At 43.6% G+C, this 25797-nt stretch overlaps 1 protein-coding gene across 2 annotated transcripts in view; it reads left to right on the top strand.

Moving 5' to 3' along the window:
* The window catches only part of pard3bb (par-3 family cell polarity regulator beta b), a 520416-nt gene that overhangs the window by 96486 nt on the left and 398133 nt on the right, over window positions 1–25797 (top strand). For both annotated transcript variants that reach the window (XM_056289172.1, XM_056289173.1), the window contains exon 3: window positions 23834–23987. In XM_056289172.1, coding sequence (XP_056145147.1) covers window positions 23834–23987 — 154 coding nt within the window. The remainder of the gene's footprint in view (window positions 1–23833; window positions 23988–25797) is intronic.

The raw sequence follows: 25797 nt of genomic DNA on the forward strand, positions 1-25797 counted from the left end.
GGGGGTAATAAGACTCTCGATAACTGTTACTCCACGGTCAAGGCAGCTTACAGGTCTATCTCACGACCTCACTGTGTGAAGTCTCACCACCTGCCAGAGATCCTGCTTTCTGCCTACAGGCAGAAAAAGAAGTGCACACAGTCCGCTGTGAGGACAGTAAGGTGCTGGATAACAGAACACAAATCCAAGCTTCAGGGATTTTTTGAATCAGCACACTGGTCAGTCTTTAAGGATTCAGCCTCAAGTTTGGCTGAGTATGCTGAATCAGTCACTGGCTATGTTAGATTCTGTGTGGATAACTGTATCCCAGTACGGACTATTCGCTCCTACCCCAACCAGAAACCCTGGATTAACAGCGACATTTGCCTGAGGTTGAGGGAGCATGCCACTGCTTTTAAATTGGGGGATAAGGAATGCTACAAAAATCAAGGTATGCCTTAAGGAGAGCAATCAAAGTTGCTAAACGACAATATAGGGACAAACTGGAAAAATACTAGAGTGGCTTCGATTCGTGGCACGTGTGGAGGGGACTGCAGGTGATTACGGACTATAAATCTAAACCTAGTGTGGCTATCAACACCTCTGCCTCTGTTCTGCTGCACTAGCGCCTCCTCTGATCAGTCGGGGCGCCTGTTCTGGGGGGATACCTGCAGTCAGTTTAGACTGGATGTCCCTTAGATGAGTGATGAAACATTTCTCTTAATAAACGTTGTGTGCAGATGAAGTGATTCAACTTTCTCTGATTTTCTGGATTATTGAGCATGCATAAAAGTCAAAGTCAAAGTAGGTTTTTATTTGTCCCCAGAGGGGCAATGGCTGTGTAGCAGCAGCAACATTCAAACACACACACACTCCACAGAACACATAAGGCAAATAAATACAAATAGATACAACATGTAGTTGGAAAAAGATAGTTCAGAATCAGAATCAGATTTTTATTGCCCATGTAAGTTTGCACACACATACACTTTGACTCCGGTTTCGTGGCTCTCACATTATACTTAACACAGAATACCAACATAACAACACAACAATCTTCAGATATATACACAAAGATTGACTATATACAGGCCCCTTAGCAATGCTTTAAAGGGACGAGCTGAGTAGCATCATTCTCCTCCTCCTTTTCCTCCTCCCCAGAGAGCTGATAAGCGTCTGATGGTCAGGTGACAACCCCTGAACAATTAACTCCAGAATACCCAAAGTGTTACCCCATTGCAGACCCCTGAATGGCTTAAAAGCTTCTATCCTCTGTACTTCAAGATAAACGTGCAGAGTAGACCCCCACCAGGCATGTGGCAAACAGCAGTGGCTCCAGGAATGCCTTCAACAAAATGATAATTCATCCTGAGCATATGTTAATCTGTGCACAACATTCCAATTACTCATACTTTTCCAATTTAAGCAAATGAAAATGATTCAGTCCCCACCCTTGCATCTAATGTACCAAATTGTCAATTCAGGGCTGATTAATAGGCTCTTGTGGGAACGGTACATGTCTTACTTGGGGAATAAAGAGTCATTTCGTTCAGCTGACGCTTCCGTTAAAGGTGTTGATATTTTGCTTGATGTTGTGTGTGTGTGTATGTGTGTGTGTGTGTGTGTGTGTGCGTGCGTGCGTGCGTGCGTGCGTGCGTGCGTGCGTGCACATTGCAACTTTCCATATCCACGCAGTGGGCCTAAGCTCATGTCTATGTTTTAAGTGTATGTTATATTGCCTTAGGTATAGATGTAGACTGAAGGCTGACAGCCTGACTGTTAAGCCTATTGACGTGGTAAGCCATAAGAAATAGCCATCAAACAACCAAGTGCATAGGGGTGTGTGTGTGTGTGTGTGTGTGTGTGTGTGTGTGTGTGTGTGTGTGTGTGTGCGCGTGTATGAGAGAATTTGAGTGCGAGAGAGAGCATGCGTATCCAGTCTGCCAGTGAGCAGGCTAATCATTCACATCTGACAGACAGCAAATCCTACTTCAAAAGCCACTCAAATGTTCATTGTTAGGTGGAAAGCCAATTGAATGGGTTAAGATGGCAGCGAGGAAAGGATGAAAAGAACGAAGGCTGAATGACTGAGCAATTGGGAACTGGGCTGTATTCTACAGCTTTACTGTGGAAAGCTCTGTAGACTTTCAGAGTCGGTGTCTTTGGACAATTTAAGGCACTTTCATGTCAGACATTTTCATGAACTAAAACACTGTCCAGCCGTCGCACAGCAAACAAATGAAGTGTGAAATTAGGCATCCAGGCCCTAACCAGCCTGGGCTTGACAGGAACTCTAACCTACCCTAATGAAGCGGTCTTATTCCACATGAAGTAAAGGTTTAGACAGTGTGCGGTGGGTGGCTCACGCTGCAGCAGCTAGGGCCATTCCTGCCTTAGTTTTGTGCTGGACTGTGCACTGTATCATAAAAAAGTAAGGGTAACAGAGTAACATTTCCAGACCATGTTACAATGTAACAATGTAACACATCATAACAACGTAACAACACGTAACAATTCCTGACCAAGCACTGTCCTTTTCATTTGAATTCTAGAAAAAGTAAAACAAAAGAAAACAAATGTATGGGATTTTTTGGGGGGATTTTTTTTTCTTTTTGGAGGTGGGGTGGAAATTAACTGTGTAGATTGATTGATTAATCAATAACATAATTCTTAAATGAACCGATTACTTAAGTAATTGTTTGCAGTGGCTCGTGCACCTTGCGCCTTTCTTTTTCTCTTTACTCGTCGGGCTGAAGCAGCAGTCAGACGATCCCAAACACTTTGTTGCAGCGATAACCCCGAGCTGCATGTTCACTTTCAGCTCTCTGTATCCAATATTATTAACGACATTTTTGTAGTCTCATGTTCTTCAATGTCCGCATAATAATCACTGACTGTATTTTTATATCAAAAATGCAAGTATCAGTCACTTACTGACTCAGTGGAGTATGGTAAAAATACACATGATCATCTGTTGAATGGGAATCCACTGCTTGAATATTAGGAATGTTAATAACAACTTTGCAAATCAAATGTTTTCTCAGTTGATTGACGAACTAACAACATAGATTGTTAGGGTTGCTGATGTTAGGGTTAATACTCCTGTCTGTGCCCCTGAGCAAGGCAATGGAAAGAAGAATTGGAGTTGGTCCCTGAGTGCTGCAGCTGTCCATTGCTCCTATACAATAGGATGGGTCACATGCAGAGAACAAATTAATTGTAAAAATACAATTCGTTGTAAGAATACAGTTGAATAAAGTGGCTTTCATTACCTTTTTTTAATTGATTCGGTTTGCATCCATGTGATTAAAATCAAGAGAACCACCTAACGTAACAAGAATCCTGCACTTGCTAATATCTTTTAATTTTTTGGTCAGAAATTTACTGGGGGAAAGAGCCACAATAGGAATACTCCTACAACTGTGTATCATTTGTCTCACATTTGTGGGAGTAAGTGGACCATTCATGAAGGTGAATGCAAAATACTCTAATATCTTCACATAACGATTTATTACTTTGTTTTAATGAAGGCATACTGCCATCAGGCATCAGTATTAGTGCAGAGGGCAGGTAACGTTCTGACAATATGATGACTCTATTGCATTATGAAGTATGAGGTACAACCTACCTCTAAGAATCTTGGTATCATCTTTGTCCTCTGTGTGGAGTTTGCATGTTCTTCACGTGTCTGCGTGGGTTTCCTCTGGGTGCTCTGGTTTCCTCCCACACTCCAGCGAGATGTACGTAGGTCAGGTGAATCAGCCATACTAAGTTGTCCCTAGGTGTGAATGTGTGTGTTTGTCAGCCCTGTGATGGACTGGCGGTCTGTCCAGGGTGTCTCCTTGCCTGCTGCCCAATGACTGCTGGGGTAAACTCCAGCATCCCACAACCCTGATTAGAATAAGCGACTTGGATAATGGATGGATGGATCTTTGACCTCTATGTCTTTTGACCAGCATGTTAATAAGCTTGTACAGTCTTGTTTTCTTCAGCTAAGAAATATTACAGAAATCAGATAGATTTAGTCTTCTAGGGATCTCAAGCTATTAATTCACACTTTAATTTTCTGCCATCTTGATTATTGTCACTCCCACAGATAACTGCTTAAAGAAGCTGCTTTAAATAGTTTACAGTTGGTCCAGAACGCAGCTGCTAAACTATTAACTAGAACTAGACGTAGGTCCCATATTACTCGTGTTCTTGTATCCTTTCATTGGCTCACCATAAAATTCAGAATAAATTACAAGATTTTATTGATTACTTATAAACCACTGCCCGACCTTGTCCCCGGCTCTACTTCTGATCTCCTCGTTCTACTTCTTGACCACTCTGATCCTCAAATCTTGGTCTTTTATCCATCCTTCGCTCCAACTGCAAAACCGCGCCTTTGCACTTTTAGCCCCAAGCCTCTGAAATAATCTTCCCCAATCTATTAGATTTTCTGACTCTTTGGACTGTTTTAAGCGTCTTCTAAAAACTCGTCTGTATTGCCAAGCCTTTTTATAGATCCCCCATCCCTGTCTTTTGTTTTGGTCCGTTTTTAGTTTCGTCTGTTTCTCATGGTTCAGTGATTTCTATTGTGACTTTATTAATTTGTTTACTTCTGTTTTTCTTTTGTATTTCATGTGTGCGAAGCACTTTGTAACTGTTTGTTTTAAAAAAAGTCCTGTATAGATAAAGCTTTAATTACTTACTTAATTACTTAGTGTGTGCATTCCAAAAGTCCAAGAAAAAAGTTATCCAACACCAACTGATGCTGTGTGAAAAAATAATTGCCCCCTTAACTACTCAATCAACCAGTTAACCAATTCTAATTGATCATTGGATTCAGTTAGACCAGATACACCCAGGTTTGATCACTGCCAGCCCCGCTGAATCTAAACATGACCCTGCCATCAATCTGAAGGAAAAAAGCAGCACACAATGCCACCATCACAAGAAATTTGGGAAGAGATGAGGAAAAAAAGTTTTTGCGATGTATCAGTATGGAAAGGGTTATAAAGCCATGTCTAAGGTTCCGGGACTCCAGCGAACCACAGTGAGAGCTGTTGTCTCCAAATGGAGAAAACTTGGAACTGTGGTGAATCTTGCCCAGGAGTGGCCAGCATGCCAAAATTCCTCCAAGAGTATAGTGACAACTCATCCAGGAAGTCACAAAAAAACTACATGATAACATCTAAAGAACTGCAGGCCTATCTGACTTCAGCTAAGGTCATCGTTCATGATTTGACAATTAGAAAGAGACTACGCAAAAATGGAATTCATGGGAGAGTTGCAAGGTGCAAACCACTGCTAGCTAAGAAAACCATTAGTGCTCTTCACGCCAAAAGCCTTGTGGGTTAATGTTCTGCAAATAAGTGAAAAGTGGAACACTTTGGAAGACACGGGTCCCGTTATGCCTGGCGTAAAGCAAACACAGCATTTCACAATAACAACATCATACCGAAGGTGAAAAGTGGTGGTGGTAGTGTGATGTTGTGGGGGTGCTTTGCTGCCTCAGGACCTGGAAGACTTGCCATCATTGAAGGAACCATGAATTCTGCTCTCTACCAGAAAATTCTGGAGGAGAATGCCTGGTCATCAGTCCGTGATCTGAAGCTGAAGTGTAATTGGGTTATGCAGCAGGACAATGATCCAAAAAGCAAGAGTAAGTCCACCACATGAAGGTTCAAAACAAACAAAATGAAGGTTTTGGAGTGGCCTAGTCAAAGTCCTGACTTGAAGTCCTTTGAGATGCTTTGGCAGGACATTAAACAAGCAGTTCATGCTCAAACACCCCCCCAATGTTGCTGAATTACACCAATTCTGCAAAGAAGAGTGGGCCAAAATTCCTCCACAGTGAATTTAAAGACTGATTTCCAATTTTAGGAAGTGTTTGGCTGCAGTTGTTGCTGTTAAAGGTGGCAAAACCAGTCATTAAGTTCAGGGGGGAATTACTTTTTCACATGAGTGATAGGGGTGATAACGGATAACGGAGTTATAGCGGATAACTTTTTTCCTTCAGTAAATGAAATGATCATTAAAAACTATATTTTGTGTTACCTCGAGTTTTTCTTGTGTTACGATACATACATTGACTTATGGTTATAATAAATCGGTATGAAGGTCTGAAACCATTCAGTGTGACAAACATGCAAAAATAGAGGAAATCAGGAAGGAGGCAAATACTTTTTTCACGGCACTAGTGTGTGTGTGTGTGTGTGTGTGTGTGTGTGTGTGTGTGTGTGTGTGTGTGTGTGTGTGTGTGTGTATATATATATATTAGGGCACAGTCCCACAGTCCAAAGACATGTAAGTCAGGTGAATCAGCCGTACTAATTTGTCCCTAGGTGTCAATATGTGTGTCGGCCCTGTGATGGCCTTGCGGCCTGTCCAGGGTGTCTCCCTGCCTGCTGCCCAATGACTGCTGGGATAGGCTCCAGCATCCCCACGACCCTGAGAGCAGGGTAAGTGGTTTGGATAACGGATGCATATGTAAGGGCTGGGTATTGGCGAGGACCTCACGATTCGAGACATATCATGATACATGGGTCACAGTATGATTGTATCATGATATATTGCAATACAATAAATATTGCGATACATTGCAATAATCTACATAATTTACTGAAAACATAAAATAGCTGAAAATACAACTCACTGTGTATCACCTGGGTAGTCTAATATGTACATCGCATTATATTTTGATAACTCAGCAGACAAAGTGAGTCGAAACTCAAAACTCAAAATTTCCATTTCAATTTATTAGAGAGGTATTTGCGTTGCACAGTGCACACTTTCACTGAGCACACTGAACTGAAGTGTAGATGCCATAACATCATCCATCCATCCATTATCCAAACCACTTATCCTGCTCTCAGGGTCGTGGGGATGCTGGAGCCTATCCCAGCAGTCATCGGGCAGCAGGCGGAGAAACACCCTGGACCAGCCGCCAGTCCATCACAGGCCTTAACATCATATGAAAATAAAGTGTGCCTATTAAGTGTTCTTATTGTGTCACTGAACACATTGAACTGAAATGTAGATGCCATATCATGTGAAAATAGTGTGCATCTTAAGTATTCTTGTGTCACAGAGCACACTGACTCAAGTGCAAAGTAGATGCCGTAACATCGTAAAATCAACTGCATATTAAGTATGCTTCTTGTGTCACTGAACAGATTGAACTGAAATCTGCTTAAAACATGAATAAGTATCATGGAAAAAAACATTCCAATACTTAGCTGTATCGATTTTTTTGCACAGCCATAATTATATATATATATATATATATATATATATATATATATATATATATATGCGCATGCATGCATGCATGCATGCATGCATGTATGTATGTATGTATGTATGTATGTATGTATGTATGTATGTATGTATGTATATTGCCTCAAACAAATGGCTCCAAAGTGGCAATAGCTCCAGTTTGATTCAACTGAACTAAACATGGCAGATGTTAAAGCAACATTTTTTCACAATATGACTCAACTTTGAGTAGTTGATGCTAAGAAGGTTTTTTTTTTAAATGTATTATTTATTTTAGTGTATGTGTGTGACTGCAAGCGGACTGCCAGAAATTCAGCAGTAGGAAATGCTTAAAATTCTTGTTTTGTTGCCATATTGTGCAAAGTGCTATGAAAACTACAAACACATTTGAACAGATAGCAGTTTCTTTCACACATTGTGGAACCCTTTATTGTTGTTGCGGTAGCCTATTTTATGATTATAATGAGTATAATTGTAGTTATTACATCTGTATTGAGGAATATAATCAGTGTAGCTCCAATACCACAAAGAAGATTAACAGGCTGGACAATCTCTACCATCTCTACTTCTCGGGATCTTGGGGTGGCTGGAGAGCTTTGTGAAAAATTTCCATTACGTAGTTTGAAAGATGATAATTATTATATCATTATCATCATGGACAGAATGCCAGTGTTAAATTACTATATTTTTTCATATATTGCACATCCCTAAGTTTATTATTCCCAGCCTTGGAAACTTGTTTGTATATGGTTTCATTACATTTTTTCCCTTTTATCCCAAATGAAGGGGGTCTTAACACTACTGGGAGGCAAAAAGGCTAATAATATGTTGCTTTGGTATTTAAACGTTGTTGTTCAGATGGTCCTCGGTGTACCATTGCGAATATGGCTTGTACTGACTGTGCCCATCTGTGCCGCTGTGTGTCTCCATAATGTTGGTCCATATGGTCAAGTGTGCTCTACACGCTGCCTTAGGGAACCAATACTGGATAGGTGCTGGTGCTTACAAGCATGCATCAACACAAACACACATGCACACAGACACGTGCATGCGTGCGTGAATCTCCATTGCATAGGCATGCCAGCGTCTAGATACTGTTTGGTCATGCGTATGGGTTAAACGCGCACATACACTGGGAAAGAGACACATTTATTCAGCACGCACACATGCAAGAAAGCAGGCAAGCTCCCAAGCCATCTGTGTGACTGTGAGGAAACAGAAGTTGTCATTATGTTTTGGAGACATGACAGACAGGGCTAGTGTGACTGAAGTTCAGAAAGTCACTGGATCAGTTTCACTGCTGCCGTGGAGAGTTGTGGCTCTGCTGCAGAATGCGTGACTGTGTCCTTTTCTCTGTTCATCTACATCTGACCCCTCCCAGTCTTTCTCTCTCTCCCTCTGTCTGTCTGAGCTTTTACTCCTTATGTCTCTCTCTCTCTCTCTCTCTGTCTCTCTCTCTCTGTCTCTCTCTATCTCACACTCTCTCACACTCTCTCTTCTCGCTCACTCTCCTCTCTCTATCGCTCTCCACTCCCTTCCCTGTTTCAGGTTTTCTGTTCCCTCTTATATATGGTCAGTTTTACTCTGGTTTCTTTGTCTCTCTGCATATGTATGATTCTTTTTTTTCCTTAATGTACACCTGTCTCTTTATCTTGTGCTCTAATGTAATGGCGAGGTGACCTGAGATCAATAGAGGGTAACCCTTCACCCCCCACACTCTCTGTCTCTGTCTCTGTCTCTGTCTCTGTCTATCTATGTCTCTGTCTGTCTGTCTGTCTGTCTGTCTGTCTGTCTGTCTGTCTGTCTGTCTGTCTGTCTGTCTGTCTGTCTGTCTCTCTCTCTCTCTCTCTCTCTCTCTCTCTCTCTCTCTCTCTCTCTCTCTCTCTCTCTCTCTCTCTCTCTCTCTCTCTCTCTCTCACACACACACACACACACACACACACACACACACACACACACACACACACATACACACCATAATCTGCTGAGCAGGTGCTTTCCTTGTATCCATATTCTCCCTGCAAAGACAAAACCTTCCCTGTTATTGATTACCACGGTGATGGATCAATGACATCAACCGAGAAGTCACGGTCAAAGGTGTGTGTGTGTGTGTGGGTGTGTGTGTATGCGCACGCATGTGAGCTGATACATTTTTGTGTATTTGAGTGACCTGGCAGTGAACTATAAACTAGGAGGTAATTTCACCGCCCGGTTACTCATGCTGCTGATGTCTGATTCTCTGATCAGTAGACAACCTCCAGCCTCTCTGTGTCTTGTCTTTGTTTCTTTCTCTCTCATTGTCTCTCACGTTGTCAGCCTGACAAAGAAAATGATTTCTCCATGTGAAAGAGAAGCATTTGAACACGGATGTTCAAATAAAGAAAACGTTAAGGTGAACAGAGGGAAGAGAATCAAGAGAGTCGGAGAGAAAGCGCATTAGAGTCATGTGTTAATCGATAGACTCTTTGTCTCCATGTGGGTGGAACCAATGGAGCAAAGTGCTGAAACACAGAGATTTATATCCACTGATTTGTTAAGGAGCGATTACAGCTGCAAGGAGAGGAGAGAAGAGGTGGGGGAGCATGGAGGATAGGAGAAAAAAGTGGAGGGATATTTTTTGAGAGAAGGGAGATGAGAGGAGGCAAATCAAGGCCAGGGGGTAGGAGAGGAACAGGGGAGGTAAGGGGCGATACGCAGGAGAAGAAGCAAACAAGTTGAGGGAGAGAATTCATGGAGAAGAGAAAGAAGAGTGAAACAAAGGAAAGTAAAGGAGACTATGGAGGAAAAAGCAAGTGAGATGGAGGATGGATAGATGGACATAGAGAAAGACTCATGGGTAGACGCATACTGGCAAACATGATATTAAAGAAATATTTTCATCTCTGTGGGCCCGCTGTACCTCAGACTAGAGCAACAATGTAACAAAGTAAGAAACACCGACAGGCAGAAGAACAGATGGTGCTGTTTGTGTGTGTGTGCGTGTGTGCGTGCGTGCGTGCATGCATGTGTGCGTGTGTGTTGGGGGAGGGGTGGGGTTTCGTCACTGTTCGATTGCGTTGCAGTATCCATTATGCAAAGCTAGGTGGTGCTGTAAGTCTATCCACCTTCTGTGTGTGTGTGCGCGCTTGTGTGTGTGTGTGTGTGTGTGTGCGTGCGCGCGTGTGTGTGTATTAGTACTTGTGATAAGCTCAAGAGACGTGTTGTCTCTCTTTGAGGAACATTTTCTTTAATTTCAGGGTCTTCTCTCCAGTGTGCCTTTTTTTTCTGTGGTCTCAGGCAGAAGAAGAGAGGTGGAGTTTTGGAGGGAGAGAGATGTGAATGGGGAGGGGTCACTGTGTAGGAGCATGGCAGCGTTAGAGAGATCAAATCGAACACTACTGATGAGAAGAGGAGGATGGTCGTGAAAGAGAAGAGGCAACATAACCTTTTTTTTCCCCAGAGATCAGAGTTCATGCCACAGAATAATAATTCTCAACTTTTAATTAAAAACAACATCAATAAAAGTCCCAAAATGTAATTGTAAATATTTTACAACCCCTGTGGTGTGTTTTTGCCCCCCCGTGTGTGTGTGTGTGTGTGTGTGTGTGTGTATTTGATGGGGGCTGGGCGGCTTCCACAATTTCAATTTTCATACTGTTTCTGACACAAATAAAACTTCATGAATTGAGAGTAGATCAGATGAAACTTTAATGATCCCTATAGGGGTTAATTGGATTGCTGTGGTAACGGCGTACTACAATAGATACACATTCATTCAGAGTCCAGATCATTGAAGGTCAGTCATATCGTTTTGGTCCAAATTTCAATAATAAAAACAGTTTGTTTGGTAAATTTGTCATATTTATCATGATTAACGCGTCAAACGGTAGTAATTGCAGTAATTAAATGCTTATTCCCCCTGTGTTATACTGGGTTTTCGTCCACTTTTCCGATTATAACACTGGAAACAATTTGTTTCAGAAAGATGCCGTGAAATGCATTTTCCATTGTCCATGGAAGCCCTCAAAAAGGGATGTACCGGTCCTCGCGTGCACGTGTGTGTGTGTGTGTGTGTGTGTGTGTGTGTGTGTGTGTGTGTGTGTGTGTGTGTGTGTGTGTGTATTTGTCCTACAGTTTTAGCATTCTGGTAAGCATCTGGTGATGGAGTGACCAGTGCTGTGGGTATTGCTGACTGTGAGAGATGTCAAGGTGTGCATCTGTATACACTCAAACACGAACACACACACACACACACACACACACTCACTCACAGACACACACACACACACACATACACACACACACACTATTCATAGATTTTTTATGGTAAGTGGTAGTGAGTGGAAATCGAAGCACAGTGGTCTATAGATAGCATAAGAGGGTTTTCTGCATGTCTTTGTGTTTTTGTGCTTCCTGTGTGTGTGTGTGTGTGTGTGTGTGTGTGTGTGTGTGTGTGTGTGTGTGTGTGTGTGTGTGTCACATGCTCTGCAATCTACCTGTAGCTCGAGCGTTTGGCTGATTGAAACCTTGTATCGATCTTTTACAGACTAATCAATCAGGCCCCAATTGATCTGATTAGTAAAATAATGATATGTACATTGATGGTGGCATGTAGGCACTCATGCAGATATGCATGTGTGCGTGTGTACACATAGTATATTTTGTTGGCCTCATTTATCCTGACTTTTCAATCGAGCACATCTTGTATAAATATTACATTATGTTTATACAAGATGTGTGTTATGTTGTGTTATTGTACTATTAGGGCTGCTACAGTTCACATCATCGGCTGTGTTGATTATGTGAGTGTATCGATTTACATTGCATCTATGCATCATTTATTTTGTAAGGACTTTTCTATCAAGTACAAGTCATTGCAATGATAAATTGTACTGAGCGCATTTACGTTCTGCTACACTATCTGTGCATAATCTCTATAATTGCTAACCAGAATGTCGAGCTCAACCATTGGTTGTTGAACGAATGTGAAGTTTTCAAGAAATTGTGGCAGCAGCTCCAAACATAAAGTCTATCAGTCCAGAATCCCTCTCACTGTTGTCAATCCAAGATTGAATTGTGAATGCTGTGGTCAGTTTGTGTGAATTTGTGCTGCTCTTTTGCATTGTGCATAATATTGTCCCACATTCATGCAGCGATGACCTGGTTGAGTGCTCTCCATTAATGGCAGATGTATTATCTATGTTATTTAATCCAAAAGTTGTTGGTGTTTTTTGGTGATAGCAGTAATTCAGATGGTTAGTGGTTGTTGTCGCTTAAGTGCAGGTATTCCCCTCTCTGTCTCTTTTTTTTTTGGATCTTTTCCCCCTTTTTCTCCTCAGTTGTACTTTGCTAATTACCCCACTCTTCCAAGCTGTACCGGTTGCTGCTCCACCCCCTCTACCGATCCGGGGAGGGCTGCAGACTACCTTACCACATGCCCCCTCCGATACATGTGGAGTCGCTAGCCGCTTCTTTTCACCTGACAGTGAGGAGTTTCGCCAGGGGGACATAGCGTGTGGGAGGATCACGCTATTCCCCCCAGTTCCCCCTCTCCCCCGAACAGGTGCCCCAACTAACCAGAGGAGGCACCATTGCAGCAACCAGGACACATACCCACATCCACCTTCCCACCCACAGATACGGCCAGTTGTATCTGAAAGAGCACCTGACCAAGCCGGTGGCAACATGGGGATTTGAACCACAGATCCCCATGTTGGTAGGCAACGAAATAGACTGCTACACCACCAGGATGCCACTTCACCTCTCTTTCTCATTATAGTATCCAGCCTTTACTCTGGTGGTCAGTAAAGTGTTTATTTGTGTGGTTAAAGCAATACAGGAAAGTTGTAGCCCCATGTTTCTATTGTGATTCGATGTGAGTGATTATAAGATGTCCTGCGTGCCTGTAAACCTGCACTCCAAAAGAAATTCCCAGAATGGTGTGCGCCTAAACCTGACTGGTAAATTAGATGATGCAAAATGTGTCAATATCATGTCCAATACAAGTTCCCGCCAACTCAAATCAGTGAGAGGTGAACAGAGAAAACACATTTTGCAGTAAATTCTCCTTTGGCTAGAATTGCTTTTCCTTTGCAGCCAGTAGTATGTTCATGCAGGGCCTTATAGCTCAGTGTATAAGGATAGTATATCAGCTCAGAGCTGATTTAAGGGAATACATTTTCAGGGGGTGGCACGATGGCACTGTGGTTAGCATGGTTGCCTCACAGAAAGAAGGTCCTGGAGTCAAGCCCCGGGGTAGTCCAACCTTGGCCCTGTGATGGCCTAGCAGTCTGCCCAAGGTATCTCCCTGCCTGCTTCCCAATGACTGCTGGGATAGGCTCCAGCAACCCGCGACCCTGAGAGCACAATAAGCGGTTTGGATAATGGATGGATTTTCAGGGGGCTTTAATTAACAGAGCACCTTTTGAGCCAAAGTAGTTTGTCAGGTTCACACACACACACACACACACACACACCGGTCAGCCATCACCTGCTGGAAAACACGGCACTACCTTTGTGATGCTTGGGATTTTTGTTGGGAATGTCGCCACAGACATGTTTGTATTCCTCCGCATTACTGCAAATACAAGGGCCTCTGTCATTGGCCGGTAGGCTAAAATGTCATTGTCGCCTTATAACTTGATGGACACTTATTTATTTAACTGAGTATCTTTGAGATTGCTGGTGTAAATAAGACCTGTAGTAATGTACTGGTTGTTGTTTGTGTGACCTCACCAGTATTTAGGTATTTAGAATAGCTTTATTTTTTTCTGGTTTAGAATTTCTGATGGTCTACTGAACTGTTGTAATGATTATCAACACTATATTTGGCAATCCCCAGAATCCGTTAACCAACTGCTTAGTAGCTTATTAGCTCACGTCTCACTGCTTATTATGTAACTTAACAGTGCTACACTTGGAGGCAATTTTCTGCTTTCAAAAGAAAACTCCCTCTTTGGAGCTTTTAAAGAGGGCAGAATTGAAGTGTGAAGCAGACTGTTGGGATAACAGTTGGAACAGTGACAGCTACATTTCTTTTTGCTTGCTGCAGAACGTGGCGTGACTAATTTGATCAGTTTATATGATCAAATGTCAAAATTCCTCCATGTTGGGTCTTCGAGGTAGAGAGTGCTTAACCTAGACCACTGGTTTTTTCATCCTAAATCACACTGATCACTCCCCTGAGTAATCACTCTAAATGAAAATCAGTTTACCTGGATTAGACTGTGTGTGTGTGTGTGTGTGTGTGTGTGTGTGTGTGTGTGTGTGTGTGTGTGTGTGTGTGTGTGTGTGTGTGCATGCGTGGGTGCGTGCGCGCGTGTGCATGTTTGAGCTTCTCCACTTCAAAGCTTTACATCTCTGCTCATTGAGACTGACCTTATATTGATTCTAAATCTCAGGTACACACACACACACACACACACACACACACACACACACACACACACACGCACACAAGTGCACACACCTGTTCCATACATAAACTTGCCCTAGCAAACCTCTGTAAACCTTGTATTGATCATACTGTATAGATGTGAGACAGAGAGATGGGAGCTAAGAGATTTAGCTAGCGCTGGTGTTTGAGCTGCTTGATGTGCTTTGCCTTTTTAAAACCAACAACATGCACCTATTGTTAGTCGGCGTTGGGCTTCCGTCCTTTGAACATTTCAGTTACGTCAAATAAATAAATAACAGTGGTAATTGGGCGTCCGGGTGGCGTGGCGATCTATTCTGTTGCTTACCAACTTGGAGATCGGTGGTTTGAATCCCCATGTTGCCTCCAGCTTGGTCGGGCGTCCCTACAGACACAATTGGCCGTGTCTACGGGTGGGAAGCCAGATGTGGGTATGTGTCCTGGTCGCTGCACTAGCGCCTCCTCTGGTCGATCGGGGTGCCTGTTATGGGGGGAGGGGGAACTGGGGGGAATAGTGTGATCTTCCCTCACACTACATCCCCCTGGTGAAACTCCTCACTGTCAGGTGAAAAGAAGCAGCTGGCGACTCCAAATCGGAGGAGGCTTGTGGTAGTCTGCAGCCCTCCCCGCATCAGTAGAGGGGGTGGAGCAGCGACTGGGATGGCTCGGAAGAGTGGGGTAATTGGCCAAGTACAATTGGGATGTTATGCTAAGAAACTAAATATTGGTAATAATAATCATAATGATATGGTATAGATTGTATAGTTTAACAAGGAGCTCTAAAAGAAGTCCAAAAAAACGGATTGCAATTTATGAAATTTCCGTCATATAAATTCATTTGACTGGAAGCTATTTTCCACGGTCATTTTTTTGCAAGTTTTGCATCTTTTAATCTTAATTAATATTCTCGTTTGCTAACTTTTCAAAGAGTCTTCAGAGAGCCAAGTTCAATAAAGCATTTGTGTGCTGTGACAGATGGTTCATCTCATTCACCACTTACCTGATTACGGTTGTTGTACTCGACGCTTGGTGCCCCAATTCAAACCGTAGCAGTAATATTGAATGCTAGCACCCATTCTATTTCTTCCTCAGTTGCTGGCTGAACTTATATATCAAACCTGATGTCTTTCCCTGATTGCTTCTTTGAGCACCTTTATCGGAGCTGACAGGTGGAGGCAGAGAATTCAGAGAATTTTACTCAAACATTTTGAGAGAGAGAGAGAGAGAGAGAGAGAGAGAGGGAGAGAGAGAGAGAGAGAGAGAGAGAGAGACGTTTATGTTCTTTAATTAAGTCACCTCATAAAGCAACACAGAATTTACATACCTAAAAACCTACACCTCACAAACGCCACACCCACACATATTTTCCTACTCACACACAAATAAAAATGTGCATGCACACACACACACAAACGCATGTGCAAGCGTGCACACACACACATAATAACCACTAACATCACACCCTCGTCACCATCCCCACATGCTGTTCAGTCTTACATATGGTTGCATGCATACGTATAGAGCACACCAACCGTTACAAACATAGTCAAGCCCCCCTCCCCAACAAAACACACAGCCTTCCCTGCACACCAGACATGTTCAAAGCCCGCTGTATTATTCACCCAGCTGTCATACTCATATTCTGCTCTCAGCATGCAGTGACAAGTGTCCTGAATAGGGCCACGGGATCCACACACCCAGTCCCTCTCACCCTGGTCCTCCTTGTAAAAGCCATATGGCCACCTCACCTCGGCCAGACAAAAAGTTCACAAGTGTACAGTTTGCCCTGTTCCTATGTGAGTATCTCAGCCACACAGTGAAGCCCACCCCCAGCTTCCCACATAGCATCAACAGCAGGTCAAACAGTGATGTCACACGACGACATTCAGTAAAGACATGAAAAACAGTTTCAGATGTCTTACAGAAAGGGCCACCCACCCCCACGTTAGGATCCACCCTATGGAGAAAAACATCAGTGGCTAAAGCCCCGTTAGCCACCCTCCACTGCATATCCCCTGCTCTGTTTGGGAGGAAAGTCTTTGTGAAACCCCTCCAACTGAACCCCACCATGTCCTGCCCTGGCCATGTTGTTACCATTTGTGTTCTCTCACCTCCTGTAACTTCCTAAGCTATCTGACCTTTACAGCCACCTCATGTACACACACACAAACACACACACACACACTCACACACACACACACACACAAAGAAGGTAAACTCATCCCCCACAAAAAATGGCTCAAGTTGTCCAAACAGTATATTTCTGCATTGATGTTGTCCTTCTCACTTACCTTTTCATTAACAGACTCTTTAGTGTATTTTTTTCATCTGTCTGTTTGCTGTCTCACTTTGGAAAAAATTAGGGTCTCTTATTTAGCGTCAGATCCATCTGTCTGTCTGTCTGTCTCTAGCTCTCTGTCACTCTGGTTCTTTTAGTTCCTCTCTCTCATTCCTCTTAGATATGTTCCCTCTATTTCCTCCTCCCCATTTTGTCCCACTTGTCTATCGGTCAGGTCTCTCTCTCTCTCTCTCTCTCTCTCTCTCTCTCTCTCTCTCTCTCTCTCTCTCTCTCTCTCTCTCTCTCTCTCTCTAACTCTCTCTCTCTCTCTCTCTCTCTCTCTCTCTCTCTCTCTCTCTCTCTCTCTCTCTCTCTCTTCTCTCTCTCTCTCTCTCTCTCTCTCTCTCTCTCTCTCTCTCTCTCTCTCTCTCTCTCTCTCTCTCTCTCTCTCTCTCTCTCTCTCTCTCTCTCTCTCTCTCTCTCTCCCTCTCCGCCGTGACAAGCCTTGACACTGAGACCGTGATAGGCTCCCGAGTCTTCTGTCTGAGGAAATGGAGACAAGCCTTTTGATTTTTTTTCTCATCTATCAATTTATGTCTCTCTCTTTTTCCATTTACTTAACCTTTTAACAAACTCTCCAGGGCCGTTTTCTACCTATCTGCTTGCTTCTTATCTGTCTGTTCGTGTTTCTATCTGACTGGTTGGTCTAAACCTGCCTCGGCTCCTTATCCAATCGGCTTGTCTGTTTTGACTTGCATTTAACGCCATATATATTTGTATGCTAATAACTGTGATTCAACATTCATTCATTCATCTTCAGCCACTTCTCCTGGGTCAGGTCGCAGTGGCAGCAAGCTAAGTGGGGCACTCCAGACGTCCCTCGCCCCAGCAACACCCTCCAGCTCCTCCTGGGGGATCCCAAGATGTTCCCAGGCCAGATTGGACATGTAGTCCCTTCAGCGAGTTTTGGGTCTACCCCGGGGTCTCCTCCTAGTTGGCCGTGCCTGGTAAACCTCCAAAGGAAGGCGCCCAGGAGGCATCCTAATCAGATGCCTGAACCACCTCAACTGGCTCCTTTCGATGCGAAAGAGCAGCGGCTCTACTCCAAGCTCCCTCAAGATGTTTGAGCTCCTCACCCTATCTCTAAGGCTGACCCCAGACACCCTACGGAGGAAACTTGTTTCAGCCACTTGTATCTGCGATCTCACCCTTTCGGTCACTACCCAAAGCTCATGACCATAGGTGAGGATTGGAATGAAGATTGACTGGTAAATTGAGAGCTTTGCCTTCTGGCTCAGCTCCCTCTTCACCACAACGGTCCGGTACAATGTCCGCATTACTGCAGATGTGGCACCAATCCGCCTGTCAATTTCCCGCTCCATCCTACCCTCACTCGTGAACAAGACCCCGAGATACTTGAACTCCTTCACTTGAAGCAACAACTCATCCCCAACCTGGAGGGAGCAATCCACCATTTTCTGGTAGAGAACCATGGTCTCAGACTTGGAGGTGCTGACTCTCATCCCAGCCATTTCACACTCAGCTGCAAACCATCCCAGCGCGCACTGGAGGTTACGTTCTGATGAAGCCAACAAATTGCAATTGTGAGGTTCCCAAAACAGACACACTCCTCACCTTGGCTGCACCTTGAGATTTTGTCCATGAATATCACAAACAGAATTGGAGACAAGGGACAACCTTGGCAGAGTCTAACACCCAACAAAAATGTGTTTGACTTTGTGCCAAGAATGCGGACACAGCTCTCACTTTGGTTATACAAGGACCAGATGGTTTGTAGCAACTGCCCCATACTCCTTCAGTACGCCCCACAGAGTGCCCCGGGGTACATGGTCATAAGCCTTCTCCAAGTCCACAAACACATGTAGACTGGCTTGGTCAAAGTCCCATGGCCCATCAACACTTCCGCAAGGGTAAAGTATTTGTCCGTTATTCCACGGCCAGGACGGAATCTGCATTGTTCCTCCTGGATTCGAGGTTCGACAATCGGTCGGCGCCTCCTTTCCAGCACCCTAGAGTAGACTTTCTCAGTGAGGCTGAGCAATGTGATGCCCCGATAATTGGAGCACACCCTCCGGTCCCCGTTTTTAAATATGGGAACCACCACCCCAGTCTGCCACTCCACAGGTACTGTCCCCGATCTCCACGCAACACTGAAGAGGCATGTCAGCCAAGACAGCCCAACAATGTCCAGAGCCTTCAGAATCTCAGCGCGAATCTCATCCACACCCGGCACCTTGCCACCGAGGAGCTTCTTAACTACCTCAGAGACCTCTGCCAGGGATATGGGTGGGGTTTCCCCTGAGTCTTCAGACTCTACCTCCTCCACTGAGGACGTGTTAGCCAGGTTCAGGAGCACCTCAAAGTGTTCTTCCACCGCTCGACAACATCCCCGGTCCGGGTCAACAGTTCCCATCCCCGGCTGAACACAACCTGAGTCAAGCCCTGCTTCACTTTCCTGAGTTGCCAGATGATTTGCCAGAACTTCCTTGAGGGCAACTGAAAGTCCTCCTCCATAGCCTCGCTGAACTCCTCCCACACCCGAGTTTTTGCTTCCACGACCGCTGAAGCCGCAGCCCCTCTGGCCTCCTGGTACCTGTCTGCTGCCAACCAAGCCAAAAAGGCCTCCTTCTTCAGCCTGATGGCTTCCCTCACCACCAGTGTCCACCAGCGGGTTCTTAGGTTGCCACCTTCACAGGCACTGATGACCTTATGACCACAGTTCCTACCTGCCACATCTGCAATACAGGCTTTGAACATGGCCCACTCAGACTCCCTCGGGAGTTGAACACCTCATGGACAGGGGCCTCCGCCAGACGTTCCCAGTTCACCCTCACTATACGTTTGGGTTTGCCAGATCTGTCTGGCAGCCTTCCCCGCCATCTGATCCAACTCACCACCAGGTGGTGATCATTTGACAGCTCTGCTCCTCTCGTCACCCGAGTGTCCAAAACATATGGTTGCAGATCTGATGATACGTCCACAAAGTCTATCATCGATGTTCGGCCTAAGGTGTTCTGGTACACTTATGAACTACCTTATGTTTGAACATGGTGTTTGTTATTGCCAATCCATGATTCGCACAGAAGTCCAATAACAAGGCACCGCTAGGGTTCAGATCAGGGAGCCCGATCCTCCCAATCACGCCCCTCCAGGTTTCTCCATTATTGCCCACGTGAGCGTTGAAGTCCCCCAGAAGAACTATAGAGTCCTGAGGCGGAGCCCTATCCATGACACCACCCAGAGACTCCAAGAAATCTGGATACTCCAAACTGCTATTCGGTGCATAAGCACACACAACAGTCAGAGCCCCCCCCCCCCACCGACTCATAGTTGTATAGAGGTGACCCTCTCATTCCCTGGGGAGAAATCCAACACGGCAGGCCTCAACTGGGGACTTGTTAGTATCCCCGCACCCATCTGGCACCTGTCACCTTGGCCAACTCTGGAAAAGTAATGAGTCCAGCTCATCTCCAGGAATTTGGTACCAGAGCCTATGCTATGTGTGGAGGTGTGCCCAACTATATGTAGTTGTACTGCTCCACCTCCTGCACCAGATCAGGCTCCTTCTCTGCAAGAGAGGTAACATTCCACGTCCCCAGGACCAATCTGCGATGCCGGAAGTCGGCATGCCCTGGTCCCCTCTTTTGCCTGCCACCCGGCTTGCATTGCACTCTACCCCAGTGCTCATCCCCGCATGTGGTGGGTACACGGGGTCATGATTCAACATCCCTAACATATTCATTGTTATTCTTAACACGTTTATAATTTGGTTTGTTTCATTTTCATCACTTATTTTTGTGCTCTTAACATGTTTTTGTGCTTTTTTTTAACCACTATGTGAGGAACTAGCTTTGTATTTTCAAGTGCTATATTAATGATGCTGACTTGACTTTGTCTGTTAATTCAGTATCTGTCCAGCTGCACATCTGCCTGTCTGCTTTTTGTCTGTCTGCTTACCTCCGTTTATTACTGTTAGTCAGTTACGTTTTGTTAAAAGTAGGTGTCAGGAAATATCTGTTTGTTAACGCTGTGCTAAATTAGCCTGAAACTTCACCAACAATGATTCACTCCCTCTTGTTCTTGCCTTTTTCACTGGCATCCCTTACTGTAGCAGCTGGATAGTGGTTATCCATTTATTCTGGTGTACCTTGATGGAAACTTGGCAAATGCCTGGTACTGTTCAATGTCAGCGTTATTTGCCAAGGTTTGAGTATGCATCTGCCTTGTAACTGACACACTTTTGGCCTATTTAAAAAAAATAGTAATGAGGTTTGGCTCCCTAGAAACCCTTGTCATACTGTGGCATCATTTCTGCTGAGGAAACATTTTATATACACACACACACACACACACACAAATTCTGGGTTAATGCCATTTGCTGTCCACACATTGTTCAGTGTTGACATTGAAAAAAACAGACGAGTGTTGCACAAATCAAAACCTTAGATGCTGTTGGAGTATGATGGCAAGGAACAAAGGAAGGCATAGAGGAAGTAAGGATAAAGAAAGGAAGGGTAATGATGTTTACATAGAAAGTCAAGTCAACTTTATTTATGAAGCTCATTTATAAATAACTCACGTTGGCCAGAGTGCTGTACAGACCAGAGCAAGTTTAAGAGATCACAGAAAGAATGGAAGAAAGGGAGTTTAAGAAAAAGTGGCACGGTGGTGCAGTGGTTAGCGTGATCGCCTCACAGCAAGAAGGTCCTGGGTTCGAGCCCCGGGTAGTCCAACCTTGGGGGTAGTCCCAGGTCGTCCTCTGTGTGGAGGACGCGTGTTCTCCCCGTGTCTGCGTGGGTTTCTTCTGGGTGCTCCGGTTCTCCTCCCACCGTCCAAAGACATGTAGGTCAGGTGAATTGGCCATATTGTCCCTAGGTGTGTGTGTGTGTGTGTGTGTGTGTGTGTGTGTGTGTGTGTGTGTGTGTGTGTGTGTGTGTGTGTGTGTGTGTGTGTGTGTGTTGGTTTGGCGGCCTATCCAGGGTGTCTCCCCGCCTGCCGCCCAATGACTGCTGGGATAGGCTCCTGTGACCCTGAGAACAGGATAAGCGGTTGGGTAATCGATGGATGGATGGATGGAGTTTAAGAAAGAGAGAAGGGGAGTTCTGGAACTTGGTGCTATGTTTTCTGCCTGGCAGGGCCATATCGGGTGAATGGACATACGAGAAAATTTGTCAATAGATATATGAACAAACAATCACTAATCACTTTAGAAACAAACTCTCCTTTTTTTTTAACTGATGCTAGGTTATTACTATTTTATTAAGTTTTTGGAATGTGTTTCACAGGCATTGGGGGTAACTGGACATAGTCAACATATGGAGAACCATCTAAACTTTTGATTGGAAGAGCCCCAAAAATGTAAGAAGCATGGTTGACATGAAATGTCGGTGATATATGAGCACAGACAAAACAAGGGATACCAGTGTGAGCCTTCTGTGAAGTGTAGGTCTTAGCGATTTGTGAGTGCCACTTAATTCCATATAACATCCCTGTCACGGATATTGGAGGTATTGCCTTTTGTGTGGATTGGTGTGTGTGGTCAGCTATCTCTGCACTTTAACCGTATAATGCACACTGTCATTATGCAATGGCTAGTTTACTGTTGTTGTTTTTTAATTCCTCATGCACAGAAATGACAGGCAACATATCACAGTGCTTTGACTCAATTGAGTGTTTGTGTGTGTGTGTGTGTGTGTGTGTGTGTGTGTGTGTGTGTGTGTGAGAGAGAGAGCGAGAGAGAGAGAGAGAGAGAGAGAGAGAGAGAGAGAGAGAGAGAGAGAGAGAGAGAGAGAGAGAGAGAGAGAGAGACTAAAATGCATATTGACCTGCTTCTGTGCAGCAGGAAGCCTCTGGCTTTACTGGCAAAGTCCCCTTTCTTTACTCCTGTCCTCTATAGTCTCACACACACACACGCACGCACGCACGCATGCACACACACACACACACACACACACACACACACACACACACACACACACACACACACAGTCTATTCAGCTTCAGCGTGGAGGCCCCTAGAACACTATGTTGACAAGCTGTGTGCAGTGTGAGGCTAAACGCAGACTCAGTGCAATACTCAATAGACAGGAATTCCACTATATAACCCGCTTAAAGCTAACACAGTGTCACACACATGCACATACACACACACACCCTCTGGTGCAAGAATGCTGGGCTCCTTGGACGTCCTCTATAGCGTCCTCATCCACAAGGTAACATGCACATTTAAGTGCATACATAGAAGATTAATAATACACACGCACACAACACAACACATACATGCACACACATGCACACACATGCAGTAGAAGTCCTCTTTAGGCAAAAAAAAGGGGGTATGAGTTCGTGATTCTGTTAGCATTGCTGTGGTCTGATTGTACCTGTTTTTCCTGATATTTTGCCGTAATAGTACTGCTCTTCTTCCTCACTGTTGTTCTTACTCTGTGTAACAGCACGTATATCCAGATAGCAGTCTTTATGATGAAACAGCCTCCTGAGTTTCTTGTCTATTGTGACTCAAAACTGACGGTGTGTCTTTCTCTGTCTGGCTGTCTTTCTGAAGTTTGCCTTCTGAGCTCAAATTAATAACATACTATAGATCTTTGCTCCCATTGAAATGCTTTACAATATATTTTTATTTACAGAAAGCGCTTTATAGATATTGATATTGATATTAACTAATGAAATATTGAAGTTAACTGATGTTGTCAGGACCTGGGGGTGGGGTGTAGTGTGTGTGTGTGTGTGGGGGGGGGGTCCCTGTCTGTCTTTATCTCACCCCTTCTTGTCCCTCTACCCCTCTCTCATCCCCATATTAGTTATCATTGTCTATTTCGGTTATTCAACATAACTGAAAAAGAAAATAACACATTTCCTTTATCATTCTGTCCTCCTTCCAGCTGATGGCGGTGTATGAGGAGCAGGAAGCCCAGCAAAGGAGCGTGGCCAGCACCAACCCAACCCCTAGTCCGGACCTCTACCAATCAGAGCTCTCTGTCTTTCAGCCAATCAGAGGAGGTGAGATTGAAGTCAACTCCTCAGCTCTCAAATCAAGTAAGTAGCTTATATCCTGTTTTGCTATGTAATGTTGTAGACATAGTATGATAATGTGCTCACTGTCACTCTCCTCTCTCCGCAAATCAGCAGCAGCCATGTTTCCATTAGGGTTTTTATTGAATTAAAAGATGTGAAAAGCTGAATGAAAAGATATAAAAAACAAATCCATCATAATGCAAAAAAAAGTTTTAAGCTGTCTTGAAGTAAAAAGTTGTGTTGATGAAGAGCTTTTTTGAATTCTGTATTTATTTAAAAAAAACCCTGTTTATTTCTGCCTTTAGACCAGATAGTTTAGTGCATTAAATCCACTTTAGCCAGCCATGTTGTGACATAACATAAGTTAAGTTGTTCCCTAGCCGCAGGAAATGGAATATAAAAAACAAATCCATCTTGTCGCAAAAAAAAGTTTTAAGCTGTCTTGAAGTAAAAAAGTTGTGTCAATGAAGAGTTTTTTTATTCTTTATTTATTTATCAAAGAAAAAAAAGCTGATAGTTTATTTCTGCCTTTAGACCAGATAGTTTCGTGCATTAAATCCACTTTAGCCGGCCTTGTTGAGACATAGCATAAGTTAGGTTGTTCCCTAGCTGCAGGAAGAATATCTTTTGGCTTAAAAGCTGCAAATAGACTAATTTTGTTATCTGCAACTAAGATCCTTTCTTATAACCACTTTGGGACCTACAATGACTTTACCTATGCTCAGTGATATAGAGAAGCTGCTTCATGAGGGAAACGCATTTCAAAAATTTATTTTCTGCTGATGGACGGAGCTTCAAAGCCAGGGTTGCATAAAGCTAGAGAGAGGTGGGGGGTCCGACTTAGATGTAACAATTGATGCAGAGCTTTGGTCAGAATTGTGCCAACAGAGTTTGTCAGCCACTATTAATGCTAGATTCAGATTGATCCATTATAACTTTCTTCACAGTTCTATTCCACACCACAGAAATTGCATACATACAAACCCAAGTTATCAAACTGTGTTTTTTAGACGTGGTATAGAAGAGGGCTTGTTTTTTAACTGCACCTTGTCATGTCTAAAACGTAATACCTTCTAGCATGACTTGTGTGATTTTATGACAGATCTTACAGGATTTACCTTCCCATTGGATCCACAAATTTGTCTGTTGGGGAATGTTGCAGCTATTAGTACACATTTAACAAACTTTCAAACCAAGTTTTTAGAAATAGCTTTATGCATTGCCAGGAAGCATATAGCAATGACATGGAAGTCTGATTCCCATCTCCTCATAGCTAGATGGTTTTTGGAAATTAATAGCTGCATTCCACTCGAAAAGATCACACATACTCTCAGAAATGAATACAACACCTTTCTAAAGGTTTGGCAACCCTATTTGACCTGTATGGGCAGCTTGCCAACACCTATCTCAGATTTAATATAAAAATGTAATCAGAATTTATACACCATTAGTCGTCTGAATAAGCCAGGATTGTTTATATTGTCTCCCGTTATTTTATTTTGTATTCATTTATGTATCAATTCAACTTGTTTCTTTATCAGTTTTAACTGACTACTACCTACTCCTTTTGAATAAGGTCCTCTTTCAGTTTGATTGTGGGGGGGGGAGCCATGTTTATGTGAAGTTATGTGTGTATATCTTGTTAAGTATAAAGATTGAAAATAAAATATTCCAAAAAGAAAATGCAAATAGTAGCACACATCTTTACTCATTTCCGGACTTTTCACAGTATAACCAAGACTGACGAGCTAGATTGTTTTAATAGTCACAACACATTGCTCTCTTCGTACCCAAGACGAGGGAGCTGAGACTTCTAACTGAGCTGTAGTAC

This window comes from Lampris incognitus, chromosome 11, assembly GCF_029633865.1.
Source record: "Lampris incognitus isolate fLamInc1 chromosome 11, fLamInc1.hap2, whole genome shotgun sequence".
Taxonomy (NCBI): Eukaryota; Metazoa; Chordata; class Actinopteri; order Lampriformes; family Lampridae; genus Lampris; species Lampris incognitus.